The sequence below is a fragment of the Leptopilina boulardi genome, unplaced genomic scaffold, assembly GCF_019393585.1.
Source record: "Leptopilina boulardi isolate dan_hultmark-lab unplaced genomic scaffold, ZJU_Lbou_2.1 LbouV2_123, whole genome shotgun sequence".
Lineage (NCBI taxonomy): Eukaryota > Metazoa > Arthropoda > Insecta > Hymenoptera > Figitidae > Leptopilina > Leptopilina boulardi.
Window position 1 is genome coordinate 5,090,271 of NW_026137667.1, and position 17,050 is coordinate 5,107,320.

The window sequence follows — 17,050 nt, forward strand, 5'->3', positions numbered from 1 at the left end:
GAACAATGAAATTTAATTAAATTAAAAAAACATTATTTCTTGAATGAAAATTCAAAGCAAAAACAATGTTAGCAATGTATTATTTTTTTCCCACCATTTATTAACAATGTTTTCTAAGCACACTATTGATAGTTTGTATTCAGCAATCAGAGTGTATTTGACTTTCAATTTTCAATAACATTTACTGAATTCAAGTAGTTAAAAAATATATCTACATATCAAAGTGAGTTAAAAAAACCATTGTTTTTCTACCTAAGAGATAGAAATTTTCACCAAAATAAAAAAACTTCAAATAATAACACAGGAAATTAAAAAGCATTAAAATAAGCTGCAACGCTTATTATTTTAATCCAATTTTGCTTATTTTAATACCAAAATGGATTAAAATAATAAGCATTGCAGCTTATTTTACTCTCTAAATTTGAATCAGCGATAAGAATACCACTGGTACCAATCAGCGGATATACGCTGAAAAATCAGTGAAATTCCACTAATTTATCAGTGCATATAAGCTGATTGGAATCAGTGGTATACTTATAGCTGAGAATCAGCGAGATTCCACTGATTCAAATTTAGAGAGTAATGCCTTATAATTTTCTGTGAAATTTCCAAAACAACTTAAAACAACCTATCAGCAACGTAAAAATTTTGTTGAAATCAAAAAGTAAACTATTTTTAACAATTTCAGAACTATTTCTTCTCAGTGTTCAAATCGTCAGTCAAATTTTTTTTTTAATCAAAATAATTTGAATTAAACATAAAAAAAAAATTAATAATTCTTCAGTCATGACAGAAATTCAAGAGTTTTACAGTGGTCAAAGTGTATTTATCACGGGTAATAATATTAAAGATTTTATTACTGAAAATATATTTTTATTTCTTAATAATTTTAATTTATTTATTCAAATATAGGCGGAACAGGATTTTTAGGGAAAATTCTAATCGAAAAACTCCTTCGTTCATGTTCAAAGATAAAAGTTATTTATATTTTAATCCGTCAAAAAAAAGGAAAACAAATTCAAGATCGAATCAGTGAAATAATAAATTTACAGGTGAGAGACATATTTATATTAAACAATGAAATTATTTGTAATATATGTGTGCGAATGAGAATTATAATTAATTTTTCTCGTATGTAATATTTTATAATATATTTATGAAACAATTGTTATTTTGTATATTAACAAAAACAGATTAACTTTTTTGTTGTCATTATTTATAATGAAAAATCAGTTTCATTTTTGACGAACTTTTTTGTTACTATCGTATTTAAAGTTATTCTATTATTATAAACACTATTAACAAAATCAATTTTAAAATACTTTAAATTGTTAAATAGATGTTTGAACCTTTAAAAGAAATAGATCCCATGTTTGAGAGAAAAATTGTACCACTGGCTGGCGATATAATGGAACCTAATTTTGGACTTGCGTCTGCAGATTTAGAATTAATTAAGAAAGAGGTAAATCCATTTACCAATATATTAAGTAATTAAACTTTCGACGAATGTAAATTAAAGAATAATGGTTTTATCATAGGTGATAATTTTATGAAAAGATAAATAAATAAAATTATTTATAGGTTTCAATCATATTTCATGCAGCAGCTACTACAAGATTTGATGAACCATTAAAAATTGCACTAAAAATAAATGTCGATAGTGTGAAAACTATGATTAACATTTGTAAAGAATCCAAAAATTTAAAGGTAAGAAAAAATATTTAAAATATTTTTGGATTAAAAATTTGATTTCATATTTATTTAGCGGGAATTTTTTTTTCAAATTTAGTCTTTTGTGTACGTATCAACAGCATTTAGTAACTGCATTTATGAGCATGTAGAAGAAAAAGTATATCCAGGACCATTGTCACATGAAAAACTAACTGAACTTGTTGGTGTCATGGACCAATTAAATATGTCCAAAAAGGAAGAAATTGAATTCACAAAATTGTACGTAAAAAAGAATCAAAAATTTTTTTCAGAAAGTATCCAAAATTAAAAAATCTGATTATAAATATTTTTCAGGGTGATTGGAAAATTTCCTAATACATATTGTTTTACAAAATCAATTGCAGAGGAACTCATTAGCAAAAGTGCAAAAGATCTTCCAGTCTCCATTTACAGATTTTCAATTGGTAGTTATATTTAATTTTGTAAAAAAAATAATTAACTCTACACTAGCTCTCTAAAAAAAATTTATTTGATTCAAATACCGATGTATTTGGTTATTATCAAATAAATATTTACTTGAATCAAATATTTCTTATTTGAATCAAATAAATGATATTTTCTTCAAATACTGAAATATTTGATTCAAATATTATATATTTGATTCAAGTAAAGATTTATTTGATAATAACCAAATACACCGGTATTTGAATCAAATAAATTTTTTTTTCAGTGTAGTAATCATTATCTTTTCCATAGCAATGGCAGCTTTAAAAGAACCTTTAGAAGGATGGGTGGATGCAAATCAAGCCCTTAATCAAACTTTGATAAAAGTATGTTTAGGTATTATTCGAGTCCAATGTGTTAAAAAAAACGCAAATATGGAAACTGTACCGATTGATTTGGCTTGTTCTTGTTTAATTGCATCTGCATGGGAAACATCAACTATTAAAAATAAGTAAGTTTATATTTAAAAAAATAATGTAATGCTTTTTATGGATAAAAAATAAATTGAAAAAAAATTCTAAGGTTTTCTTTTTATTTATAGAATTTTGATTACAGCTTAATAGATTTTAGAAAATATTTCAATACCAAATTTTGCATTATTTTTAAAAAAAGATGGCCTTAAAGTTTAATGTATTTTTTTAAAAATTAATAAACTCATCAAATTTTCAGTAAAGAAAAAAATATGCGAGTTTACAACTTCGTTTCCGGTACAGAAAACCCAGTAACTTGGAACCATTTTAGAGACTATATTTCCACTAATCGATACAATTTAGGAATGAAAGAAACATTTTACCATCCTGAAATTATGTATATTGAATCTATTCATCTATTTTTTCTTTTGCACTACATATTACATTTCATTCCAGCTGTTATAGGAGATGTAATTTTAAGAATATTAGGTCAAAAACCAATGTAAGTGAAAAATATCAAGATATACATACTAAGAATATCTAAAATTATTCCAACTTTTAAAAGTTGTTGAAAATTAAAATTATATATTTTTAAACAGGTTATATAAAGTTTTTAAGAAAGGAACTAAACTGTCATTAGTCATAAAATTCTTCACTAATGGACAATGGACATTTGATACAGACAATGTTAAATCATTGTGGCGAAAACTTTCTATAAATGATAAGAAATTATTTAATTTTGATATCAAATCTTTTACTTGGGATGAAATGATTAACAGACACTGTGTGGGAACTAAAAAGTACATTATGGGATTGGAAATAAATGAAAAAGAAACAGAATTAGGTGCACGTAAACTAAAAAGGTAAAAAATTTCATAATTCAAAAAAAAAAAAAAACGAATTAGAATATTACTTTTATATTATATTCAGAAAAATTTTGCAATTAAAATATTTCAGATTATTCTATATTCATCAAGTAGTTCGAGGAGTATTCTATTGTACTGTCTTGTGGATTCTTTGGAAAATTTATAATCTATTATTTAATAGATTGTAACAATCTGAAGCAATTTTTGTTTCTGTAAATTTATACAAAGTATACAGACTTTATTATCCCAATATAAATATACAATAGCTCTCATTTAGAATACTACGAATGCATATTTAAAAAAATAGCACTGTTTTTGGTTATCAAAAAATTTGTAATAAATTTTTAGTAACACATTAGTAAATGGAAATATTTTTAAAAATGAAAACCAAATGCGATTTAATTTTATTTTAAAATAATTCTTTTCTGCTATCTGATAAATTCACAACAACAAAAATCTAACTCGGTTAAAAAAACTATTATTACTTTCCCACCACTATAATCAACAGTTTTTTTTCTAAGCAAAATATTGATAGTTTGTACTTAACAATCAGTCTTTATTCGCCTTTCAATCTTAAATAACGTTTACTGAATACAAATTGTCGCAAGAAAGGATTTACATATCGGGCTGAATAAGTATGTAAAATCGGACCCCGAATGAATCAAGTTCAAATAAACATTATTTTTTTCTACCTTGACGATATATATTTTCATTAAAAAAATTTTTTGGAGTAATCAAAATTTTTTCTCTAATTTAAAAAAAATTAACATTCACAGATTTTACAATAGGTGAAAAGAATTTTAAAAGAAACAAAATTAAACTATTTTCAACAATTTCAAAACTATAATTTGAATTAGAATAAAATTTGAATTAAACATAAAAAAAAAATAATAATTCTTCAGTCATGACAGAAATTCAAGAGTTTTACAGTGGTCAAAGTGTATTTATCACAGGTAATAAGATTAAAGATTTTATTTCATAATAATTTGTAGATTTTTATATTAAATAGAATAGGAAAAAGTTTTAATCTTAATTTAATTTTAATTCAAATAAAGGAGGGACAGGATTTTTAGGGAAAATTCTAATCGAAAAACTCCTTCGTTCATGTTCAAAGATAAAAGTCATTTATATTTTAATCCGACCAAAAAAAGGAAAACAAATTCAAGATCGAATCAAAGAAATAATGAAAATACAGGTGAGAGAAATATTTTTATATTAAAATATAAAAATAATAAAAGTAATTGATTTGGCAATTTTTTTAGGGATTTAGATAATAATTTAAAATATAAATTTATTTCTAATTTATGTATAAAACAATTGTTTTTCATGCTAAGAATAACGGATTTTGTCTATCACTCTTTAGCTGAAGAAAAACTAAAGTTTTCTATGTTAATAAATTATTTGTTATTATCATATTTAAATTTATTAGCAATTAAAATAATCCTACATTTGGAAAATCAATTATAAAATTTGCCACACGCTTTAACAGATGTTTGCACCTTTAAGAGAAATAGATCCAAATTTTGAAAAAAAAATTATACCAATGCCTGGCGATATAATGGAACCTAATTTCGGACTTTCTCCTACAAATTTAGATTTAATTAAGAAAGAGGTAAATAAAATAAAATTGTAATTGTATTTAGATAAAAAAAACTATAGAACTGAATCTATACTTATAGAAGTAATCAAGAAAAATTGATAAAAATTCAAATTCTATGGTAAATTAATTAATAATTATCAAGAAAATTAAATGTTAATTAACAATTTCAAATATTATTTATAGGTTTCAATTATATTTCACGCAGCAGCTACTACAAGATTTGACGAAAAATTGAAAATTGCATTGAAAGTAAATGTCGATAGTGTGAAAACTATGATTGACATTTGCAAAGAATGCAATAATTTAAAGGTAAACAAAAATATTTAATAGATATTTTTTCATTAAAATTGTATTTTATAATTATTTACCGGGAATTTCTTTTCAAATATAGTCTTTTGTGTACGTATCAACAGCATTTAGTAACTGCATTTATGAGCATGTAGAAGAAAAATCATATCCAGGGCCCTTGTCACATGAAAAATTAATTGAACTTGTTGGTGTCATGGACCAATTAAAAATGTCCAAAACGGAAGAAATCAAATTCACAAAATTGTACGTAAAAAAGAATCTAGAATTTTTTTCAGAAAGTATCAAAAATTAATATAATTAGAATATGTATATATTTTCAGGGTGATTGGCAAATTTCCTAATACATATTGTTTTACAAAATCAATTGCAGAGGAACTCGTTAGTAAAAATGCAAAAGATCTTCCAGTTTCAATTTACAGATTTTCAATAGGTATTTACATAATTTAATTTTTTTTAAATTATTCATAAAAAATATTATATATCTACAAGAAGGATATTTATAATATTATTTTCATCAACTACATGGAAAATAATCTGTTTATCTGTTTTTAGCAATGGCAACTTTAAAAGAACCTTTAGCGGGTTGGTTGGATTCATCACAAGCCCTAACTCAGGCAATAGCAAGAATAGGAATAGGTGTTATTCGAGTTATATGTGCAGAACAAAACGTAATTATGGAAACAGTGCCAATGGATTTAGCTTGTAATTGTCTAATTGCTTCTGCATGGGAAGCTGCATCTAATAAAATTAGGTATGTCAAGTGAAACACAACTATTTGATATTCATATGACAAGAAAATTCATCAAAAAGATATGTATTCTTAAAAATTAAATATAATAATTTAGATAAATTAATTTTAAAAATATATCAAAATTTTCAGTAAAGAAAAAGATATGCGTATTTATAATTACATCTCAAGTAAAGATAATGCCGTAACTTGGGGTTATTTAAGAAACTATCTTCGAAAAGAACGATATAATGTAGCAGTCATGAAAACAGTCTACCATCCTGAAACTCTGTTTATTGAATCATTGAAATTATTTTTTATCTTTCACTACATATTACATTTCATTCCAGCAGTTTTAGGAGATTTATTTTTAAGAATATCAGGAAGAAAGCAAATGTAAGTTATAGAAAATTATAGATATACATGAAATTTTTGAAAGATAATAAATTTTTAAAATTTCTTTTAGTTTTTATAAAATGTTTAAAAAAGGAACTAAACTAGTACTAGTTATAAGATTCTTTACAAATGGAAAATGGATATTTGAAACAAATAATGTTAAATCATTATGGAAAAAACTTTCTGAAAAGGATAAAGAATTATTTAACTTTGATATCACTTCGTTTACTTGGGATGAAATGCTAAAAGCTCAATGTCATGGAATTAGAAAATACTTTTTGAAAATAAATATGAGTGCGGAAGAACAAGAAAAAGCTACCCGTAAAGTAAAAAAGTAAAAATCTACACTTTTTGTTTAAACAAAATAATATTTACGATGAAAGAAAATTTTTCTAAACTAAACAAATGTTTTCGTCATAAAAAATTTATCTTTGAATGAAATTTTAAATCAAAGAAATATTTCTTTGATTGTACAACATGACTAGAACATTTTGTTTAAAGTAAAATTTTCAATTGAAAAATTGTTCTATGAGTGTGTATAATTCACATGTCTCATTTGATTATTTCAGATTATTCTACATTCATCAAGTTTTCCGAGTTGTTTTTTACTTTATAGTCTTGTGGTTGTTTTGGAAAATTTATTGTTTATTATTTTAATAAATTAGAACTTTACACGGAGAGAAGAATTAAATTGAATATCCTTCTCTCCTTGCTCTCTAAATATGAATTAGTAAAAATGTTTACTAATTTGAATTAGTGACGCACTTTTTGCTTCTGAATTAGTAAAATTTAACTAATTCTAAAGCAAAAAGTGAGTCACTAATTTAAATTAGTAAACATTTTTAATAATTCAGATTTAGAGAGTGCATATATATATATATATATATAATTATATAATATTTGAAGGAAATTTTTAATGTACTTTTATAAAACTGATTAAAAAAACAATGATATTCTAATTTTTAGAGTTAAATAGTGCGTTATGCACGTCACTCCCCTAATAGAGTCGCTAAGTTTTGCAAAATATTTTTTTCCACGAAATTTGCTCACGTCAATACGTATATTTAATAAATTATTAATGAAAAATTTTTTTTCGATTAGAAGTAACAAACAATAGCCAAAAATAAAAGTTTCAATTAAAATTGAAATATACAAACTTTTAGGGAAAAAAATGTCACATTTTTAATCAAAAATATTTTAATAAGTGATTTTCAAATAAAATTTTAATTTTAATTTAATTAATTAATAAAAAATATTAATTAATATCAATAAATTAAAATAACTAGCTATTTTAATGGATTTAAAATTTAATAATTTCGCTTATGAAAATTAATGTAAGATTTGTTCGTTAATTTTAATTTTCAAATGAAACTAGTTAATATTTATTAGTCATTTATTCCCACAAAGAAATTATATTCTTCATAGTGGAAAATAGTTGGTTCTATTCAGTTGAGAAGTGCATTTCAATCTTAAGTTACGTAAACAATTTGTAACAATTATTTAATGTGCATTTAAAACAATTCACGCAAGTAAACTTGAAAAAAATATAATAATTCTTCAGTCATGTCAGAAATTCAACAATTTTACAGTGGTAAAACTGTTTTTATCACAGGTAATGAATTTAAAGAATTTTTTTTAGACGATTACACTTATTATTATTATTTTTTTTTTTTTTTTTTATAATAATTTCAAAAAACAATTTTTTTATCTTAATTCAAATATAGGTGGAACAGGATTTTTGGGAAAAATTCTTATTGAAAAACTACTTCGTTCATGTCCAAACATAAAAGCTATTTACATTTTAGTCAGACAAAAGAAAGGAAAGCAAATTCAAAAACGCCTAAAGGAAATGACCACTTCACTGGTAAAATATATTTTAATATATGAATTTAAAGTGTAATATGCTATGAATAAGATTTATCATTTTCAAATTTGTTTTAATTTTTATTAACTTTGCACCTAGTTATTGTTATAGTATTTATAAAAAAAAGTAATTTTTACTAAAAGTATTAAGTGAATTATTATACTTAATTGTAATTAACAACCAAAGTAACTAATTAATTCGGTTTAACAATTTTTAACAGATGTTTGAACCTTTAAGAGAAATAGATCCAAATTTCGAGAAAAAAATTATACCAATGCCTGGCGATATAATAGAACCTAATTTTGGACTTGCGTCTGCAGATTTAGAGTTAATTAAGAAAGAGGTAAATCCATTTACCAATATATTAAGTAATTAAACTTTCGTCGAATGTAAGTCAGAGAATAATGGTTCTATCATAGGTTATAATTCTATGAAAAGATAAATAAATAAAATTATTTATAGGTTTCAATCATATTTCATGCAGCAGCTACTACAAGATTTGACGAAAAATTAAAAATTGCACTAAAAATAAATGTCGATAGTGTGAAAACTATGATTGACATTTGCAAAGAATGCAATAATTTAAAGGTAAACAAAAATATTTAATATAAATTTTTTCATTAAAATTGGATTTTACAATTATTTACCGGGAATTTGTTTTCAAATATAGTCTTTTGTATACGTATCAACAGCATTTAGTAATTGCATTTATGAGCATGTAGAAGAAAAAGCATATCCAGGGCGCTTATCACATGAAAAACTAACTGAACTTGTTGGTGTCATGGACCAATTAAATATGTCCAAAAAGGAAGAAATCAAATTTACCAAATTGTACGTAAAAAAGAATCAAAATTTTTTTTTTTCAGAAACAGGGTGTCTAACAAAGATTGAGAAAAAAATTCCCTGACTCCTCCCTGAGATTTTTGGATTTTTCCCTGACTTTTTAATAACCTTATTTCTGCTTTTATTTGGACAAAAATATATGATTACTGACATATTTAACAATAAATTAATTTCTAATGGTAGTAACAAATGGTAATAAAAACCAATCAAGTTTTTTTAGATTTAAAAATTTTTAAATTCACAAAAAATTTTAATTTTTGTAGAAATTTACAGAAATTTCCCTGACTTTGAATGAAATTTTCTTAAATTCCCTGACCGTTAGACACCCTGAGAAAGTATCCAAAATTAAAAAATCTGATTATAAATATTTTTCAGGGTGATTGGCAAATTTCCTAATACATATTGTTTTACAAAATCAATTGCAGAGGAACTCGTTAGCAAAAGTGCAAAAGATCTTCCAGTCTCTATTTACAGATTTTCAATTGGTAGTTATATTTAATTTTGTAAAAATAATTAACTCTAATAATCAATTTATCTTTTCCATAGCACTGTCAGCTTTAAGAGAACCTTTAGAGGGTTGGTTGGACGCATCACAAGCACTAACGCAAACAATTGTAAGAATAGGATTAGGTATTATTCGTGTGATATGTGTAAAAAGAAACGAAAATATGGAAACAGTACCTATTGATTTTGCTTGTAATTGTTTAATTGCTTCTGCATGGGAAGCGGCATCTAATAATAATAAGTATGTTGCAAATTTATCTTGTTCTTCAGACATAAACAGGAAAAAGCGCATTTTTAATTTAGGAACAACACTAAAAGAATTATGGATTTGTTTTTATCTTTTGTAAACGTATTAGTAAACAATTAAATCAAAATTTTGCTAATTGTACTTTAACGATTAAAAAACATTATATACGATTTAAATTAAAGTGTCAATACTGCACAGAAAAAGAAATTTATTTGATTCAAATACTCGATTACTTGACTATTATTTATCAAATAAATATTTATTTGTTTCAAATACAAAAATTATTGATTCAAATATAATTTATTTTAATTCAAATAAAAATTATATGGTTCAAGTAAATATTTATTTGATAATAGTCAAGTAATCGAGTATTTAAATCAAATAAATTTTTTTCCCAATGTGTATCGGTTGTACTACAGGTGGTATATAAATTAAGCATTAACATAATCTAGAAACTTGGTTGTCAGAAAATTAAGTAAAATTAGAGAAATTTCACTTTAATTGTTTAATTTAGTCGTTTATTAAAGCAGATTGAAATAAAATTTAAAATACATAATTTATAGTGTTTAATTATTGACTTTTTGGGAATAATTTATAATTTAATAAAATGCAGCCTAATCATGAGATCGACAAACCCCTAACAAGTAAATTTTAATTTCAATTAATTAAAGATTTATATATTTAATTTGATTTTCAGTAAGCAAGATTTGCGGGTATATAACTATGTTTCCGGTACAGATAATCCAGTGTCTTGGGGCTATTTACAAAACTATTTGCAAAGAGAGAGATATAAATTAGCAATTACGAAAACAATTTACTATCCTGATGCTATGATTATTGAATCATTGCGTTTATTCTTCCTTCTACATTACATTTTACATTTTATTCCAGCTGTTTTAGGAGATGCCTTTTTAAGAATATTAAGAAGAAAACCAATGTAAGTGAGAAAATTCCTATACGCTTTCTAATAAATAAAATATAGAAACTGCAAAAAGAACACGAAATCTTGTAATTAATTTGAAAATTATATATTTTTATCCAGGTTTTACAAATTATTTAAGAAAGGTAGTAAACTGGTATTAGTAATAAGATTTTTCACTAATGGAAAATGGTTATTTGACACGGAAAATGTCAAATCATTATGGAGAAAACTTTCAGAGACTGATAAGAAATTATTTAATTTTGATATAACTTCTTTTACTTGGGATGAAATGCTCACAGTTCATTGTTATGGGAGTAAAAAATATCTTTTGAAAATAGATATGAGTGCAGAAGAACAAGAACGAGCTGTTCGTAAAGCAAAAAAGTAAGAATTTTCATATAACTTAAAAATATGCGTATGTTTATTTTAATAATTATCTAAATTAATTCGAAGAAGAATTTTAACTCAATTATTTCATTTGACTATTTTAGATTATTCTATATTCATCAAGTGGTCCGAGCGATATTTTATGTTTTCGTTTTGTGGTTCTTTTCGAAAATTTACTGTCTATTATTTAAATAAATTATAATTATTTATATTTAAACTATATTTCAAATAAATACATATAGCAGTAATTTTGTAAAATTAATTGCTATAATAATAAATATATGAAATAGTTAATGGTATAAATAAATTCATAAAATTTTGCACATTAATTATTCGATACTTCTTTGATTGTGTCTTATAGGTGAAATTTTTGTGTTTCATGAAATTCTCGTGCGTCAATGTGCTTTAGATGAATAATTAATGAATTTGAAAAATCTTAAACTACATTCGCAAAGACAAGAAAATTATTATTGACGAATGAACGCTAATTTATCTATAATTTTTAGAAAAAAAAAATGAAAATTCAGCATCATAGTTTGAAAATTTTTAAAACAATTCTGATGTATAGAATAATATAGATTTATCAAAATTAAAATATTCGGAGCACATTTAAAACCTATTAACAATCAAACAGCATGCATTAAATGTTTGAACTCTTTCAAAGTTCAAAATCATCCATAAACATTTTTTTATGTTCATTCAACGAATGTATATTTGAATCATAATAGATTTTTTTAAATCAAATAACGTAACATTTTTAATAAAACAGTTGAATATTGAAGAAAATAATCTATTATTTTTTTTTATTACAAAATAGAATTACTGTCAAAAAGGATAAAATTTTTTATCGCAAAATATTAAAATCTTTTTTTGAATTGATTTTTTTAAAATCTTTTTGACTTAATAATAATAAATAGATAAATATTCAATAAATCTAAATTATCCATTAATTTAAATTTACCAATTAAAGTGAATTAAAAGTGTTTAAATTATTTTAAAAAATTGTTTCATGTAGAAAAATTATTGAAACGATCGAAAAAGTCGTAAAATGGACGGTATATTCTTCTTATAATAAACGAGAATACAAGTTTTAGATATGTTAACTTATTTTCTAAACTACTTAACAATACATATTTCTAGGACGGCATTGTTCATTGTTCTCACGAACATTAAATAATTATAAATTTGTAAATAAAAAATATAAAAATATGAGAAATAATTCGCAGTAATTACAAATGTAAGATCTATATGTACACAGTTGATTTTTATACACTGAAAATACTATATTATAGATTCTTCAACATTAAAAAAAGTTCTTTAAAAATTAAGGAAATTTTTTTTAAAAATTGAAGAATACTTTTCAAGATTAACACAAGTATATAATTAAAGGAAGTACACAATTCAATGTTATAATGAATTAAAAAAAAAAATCAATTAGTTCATTAATTTACTGTAAGTTTGATACTAAAGTTATGTACTATTATTTTTTGTGTATTCATTAAAACTAGAGATGTGCAAATTGAAAAAATTCCATTCTTTGTACATTTCTAATTAAAACCTTACACATTATAAAAAAAATCTCAACTGCTTTGATCTACAATATGGAAAAATTTGATATTTAAACGACTTATTAGAAATTTTTCAACAATTTTAAAAGTAAATCGTTTAATTGTAAAAATATATTTTAAATTCTTTCTAAACAATATAATAGACATATTATTAGAAATTAAAAAAGAAGCATTCGATTAAAATTTTCAGTTACTAATTAATCAATGGTTCTAAAAATAAAATACATTTTTGTAATTTATCAAGACATTTTTAGAGTCAATCTAATAAAATTTCTTATTAAAATTCAATTTCAAAAATTGAAATATTTTTATAAATTAATTTAAAAGAATATTCATAAAAAATTAAACAAATTTAAAAAATAAAATTTTGAAATATGTTAGTAAACATTTTCTAAATACAGTTAGAATAATTATATAATGAATAAAAATTACTTTTTCGTGAAAATTTACAAAAATTAAAGACATTAAATTTCTCTTTAATTTTTGGTACTAGTGGTAAAATTATACCACTAAAATTATAAAGAAATTTCGAATTTTCAACAATTGAGAAATATTTTCAAACGTGAAAAAATATTTCTTTTACGAATACAAAACAAAATTATAGACATTTATAGTCTTATTAATTTTTGGACGGATTTAAAAGTGCGTTAGTTTTATAAAATATTTTAACAATATATAATTCGAAAAATATCTAATATTATATATGAGATTCTATAATATACACCTGACAAAAATATACTATTGAATTATAGTATATTTTTCTCATTATATACTTTTTGTACTAAAAAAAAAGTTTGGGCTTCAGTCATTATTTTTTTCGAATTAAAAAAAAAAAACATGATACGCACATCTTTAAAGAACACAACGTCGGTCGTTTGATTTCATTCAAAATCTATATATAAATATTTTTTGCAAATAAAAAACCAAGAATAGTTTTTTAAACTTTAGAATCTTAAAATTATTTGTGAATTATTTTCTTTACTTTGTAAAAGAATTGTAGTTGTTTTTTGACTATAGATTTTTTTTTTTTTTTTTAATTTACCGGCATTGTTGATACTGTGCTATGTGGTGTTGTTGGTCGAGAACCAGCAATAGAATGCGTCGTCGATGCATTTAGAGATTGCATTGTGCCAATCTAAGAACAAAAACAAATTTTAATTCCCATTTTATATGATAATAAAAAATAAACATTAATGAAATTATTAAGTATTTTTAATAACTTACTCTCAAATGTGCTAAATCCTCTAATTTAGTCAAATCACTTAGCTCAATATATAAAGAATACACAATCAGCCATCCATAAATTGAAGCAATGGAAAATATTGTCCAAAGAAGGCACATTATTACGTTATAACCAAATATTAAATCGTTAACAACACTGTAAAATATATACATGAGAATACGTAAACCAGTAAATACCAAAAATGACCAAATCCAAGGAATCATTTTTTTCTCATGTTCCTTTCTTAAAGATTTTATCAGAATTATAGATGTTGCAAATATAATGATTGCTCCAATTATTGAAAACATTGCAAATACCAATAATGCATTTCGAACTGTAAAAAGAAAAATATTTATATGTATTGTTAAAAAATATTCTCATAGAATAATATTCTTATATTTTTCATAAATAAAAATTTTACCATGACGATTTCCAACATAAACAAATTCATATGATATAAATCTATAGCCATAATGGGTAACTCCCGGAGTTGCTTGTGACAAACAATAAATATCAAAAATTTGAGTGAAAATAGTAAATATTGAAAGACACTGAAACAGAGAAAGAAAAATATTCAATTAATAAAATTAATACTGAAAAATTATCGAATATATAATTAAAAATTTCAGAAATTAATTCAATGATAATTACCAGTGAGTATATTGCTGTTACCATAGAAGCTCTTTGAATATTTAGAATATATGCATGGGTTAAAACTTTTTTTCGATACCAAGGTATTTTAACACTTCGCACTGATCTTGTTGATCTAAGATTTGCATTACTACGACTTGTTACATGTGAATAAACAGAAGGTGTTCCCATACTGGGCGATTTTTTCCCGTAATTCATTTTGATAAACCTAAAAACATATTTTAATTAACTACAAATATTAATATTAACATTATTAATTACTTTACATAATTATTTTTATAACTATAATATTTATTAATAAAAATAATAATAATTAAAAAAATAATTATATATGGATTTAATTTATTAGAAATTTAAATTAAAAAACAATTTTGCCTATATTGTGTGTAACCATTTAAAAATTAAAATATCCAACAATAACATTAATATCCAAAAATATTTCAATAAAATAAAAATAATAAAGATGATTTCATACAATAAGAATGTAATTACATTTCAAATGTCAATTAAACAAATCATATAAACAATAAACCCTTTCTAATAAAATACAATAAAGATTATTTTTATCCTTACTCTTAGATTAAAATTACTATTTTAAAAACAATTGCAGAAAAACTTCTATTTTATAATTTCTTAGCAAAGTGAAAAACAGTGAATAATTAAAAAAAATTAGAGTGTGTCATGTGTCACACCCACAATCAAATAACGAATTGATTATTATGGAGGTTATCTAAATTTAATACTATAATGTATTACCGTTTTTTCCTGTTTAATTGCGTAACACTTTATTTTAATCAAGTAAATAATTTACATTTATTGTTTTCTTTATAAATAATAAATAAAAAAGAACAATGTTTACTTTTTGACAGCTTATAAACGGGCACACCTAAATCGTTTATTACAATAGACTAAGTGAATACACTAGATGTGCTACAGGTATGTCAGAATTGGACTCTTAATTCTTAAAATGGTCACCAGAGGCAGTAAAATCGTTTCGGAAAATTAAAACTTCTTGTAAAAATTAATTACAAAATTCAATAAAAACTTTAAAAATTATAAATATAAACCTATTTACATACCTTTTTTTTAAAAACTTGCTCTAAAAACACTTTAATTCACTCTTTTTTACAATTCTACTTTTTTAGAATAAAAATTTGCAAAACAAAATGTCTGCATTGCTTTTATTTTTGATAAATATAAAGTTTTGACAAAAAAAAACTGCTAGACTTTTAAATGTCATAGCTTTTTTAAATTCCGAGTTTTGTCAAAAATATAAAAAAAATTTTTATTCTTTTTATAATAATATTTATAATAAATATAATCAATGTTAATAAATAATTATACACTCAGGAAAAAGTTAAAATTTCAAAGAAAACGTACTGACTTTTAATAAACAGCTTTTTTCAATTGTTTTAAATAAATTTATTTTTATTTCAATAGTCAAATATTTTGGTTTATTTCAAAATCTGTTATGAATGTAAAATAATTTGATTAAATAAACCAAATATTTGATTAAATGGACAAAATGTTTATTTTGTTCAATTACATTTTGCTTTGAATTTAACAAACTTTTCCCTGAATATTAAAGTTTAGTAGGTACATATATAGTACAAAAAAAAGTATCAAATAATATTGTTAAAAATATTTTTCTGAAAGAACATAAGAATTAATATTAGTATGAATATAAATGATATTATTAAAAATATTTTCCTGAAAGAACATAAGGATTAATAAAAAAAAGTATATAAAAATATTGTTTCTCACCGCGATGACTCTGAAAACAATGTAAAATTAAGAAAACAACAAATAAAATTCACAAATTAAAAATAGTGACACATAGTGACAAAAAATTAAATTTTAATAATGATCTATTTCCCTACCTATAGCTATATTTAAAAATAATAAATTTTTTCTCTTACATCATCACAATACACACAAGTAAACGAAAAATATCCTACCTAAATCCTATATTTAAAATAAAAACTCCAATCCCCGCGAAACAATCATACAACGTCAGGAACTGTCCATACCGCCCAGGTGCAAATACCTAAACTAGGGATTACGTCCCGGGACGTATCCGTCACCTGAACTTATTCAATAAACACTCACACACACGCATATAATAAAGAAACATTGACAAAAAGTTTAATATTTTTATTAATAAAAATTAATATCAAATATTAAATTTTTGCAATGCTGTCACTATGTTGTCAATACCTTTCCTATTTATAAACCAAAAAAAAGAAAACATTTTTTTACTTTAACAAAATAGATACTTTGTTTTCTTACATTTATTTCCAACAAAATTTATTTAATAATTTATCGATAATTAATCAAAATATTGTTTAGTTAAAAGAAT

General features: G+C 23.1%; 2 protein-coding genes across 3 annotated transcripts; one reads left to right on the forward strand and one right to left on the reverse strand.

Annotated features, from left to right (window-relative positions):
- The first annotated feature begins 117 nt into the window (after positions 1-117).
- Positions 118-11,579, forward strand: LOC127288081 (uncharacterized). Its single transcript, XM_051315315.1, has 31 exons — positions 118-223; positions 689-835; positions 913-1,052; positions 1,340-1,462; positions 1,582-1,707; positions 1,790-1,950; positions 2,026-2,135; positions 2,428-2,626; positions 2,845-3,087; positions 3,185-3,448; positions 3,543-3,583; positions 4,354-4,404; positions 4,507-4,646; positions 4,941-5,063; positions 5,235-5,360; positions 5,443-5,603; positions 5,681-5,790; positions 5,913-6,111; positions 6,241-6,483; positions 6,554-6,817; positions 7,053-7,080; positions 8,029-8,095; positions 8,208-8,347; positions 8,568-8,690; positions 8,810-8,935; positions 9,018-9,178; positions 9,566-9,675; positions 9,737-9,935; positions 10,639-10,878; positions 10,984-11,247; positions 11,355-11,579. Exons 2-31 carry the CDS (start codon positions 787-789, stop codon positions 11,443-11,445), a joined length of 4,422 nt encoding a protein of 1,473 aa, XP_051171272.1. The 5' UTR covers positions 118-223; positions 689-786; the 3' UTR covers positions 11,446-11,579.
- Positions 11,580-12,286: 707 nt separating this feature from the next.
- Positions 12,287-15,613, reverse strand: LOC127290401 (uncharacterized). Of its 2 annotated transcripts, none has more exons than XM_051318940.1 (5): positions 15,551-15,613; positions 14,692-14,899; positions 14,462-14,591; positions 14,043-14,374; positions 12,287-13,953 (listed from the first exon to the last, which is right to left on the reverse strand). In XM_051318940.1, the coding sequence occupies exons 2-5, from the start codon at positions 14,887-14,889 to the stop codon at positions 13,852-13,854; spliced, it is 762 nt and encodes a 253-aa protein (XP_051174897.1). In that variant the 5' UTR covers positions 14,890-14,899; positions 15,551-15,613; the 3' UTR covers positions 12,287-13,851. The 2 variants fall into 2 exon arrangements, with proteins under 2 accessions (XP_051174897.1, XP_051174888.1); XM_051318931.1 differs by having other exon boundaries at positions 15,448-15,611.
- Between the last annotated feature and the right edge of the window lie 1,437 nt (positions 15,614-17,050).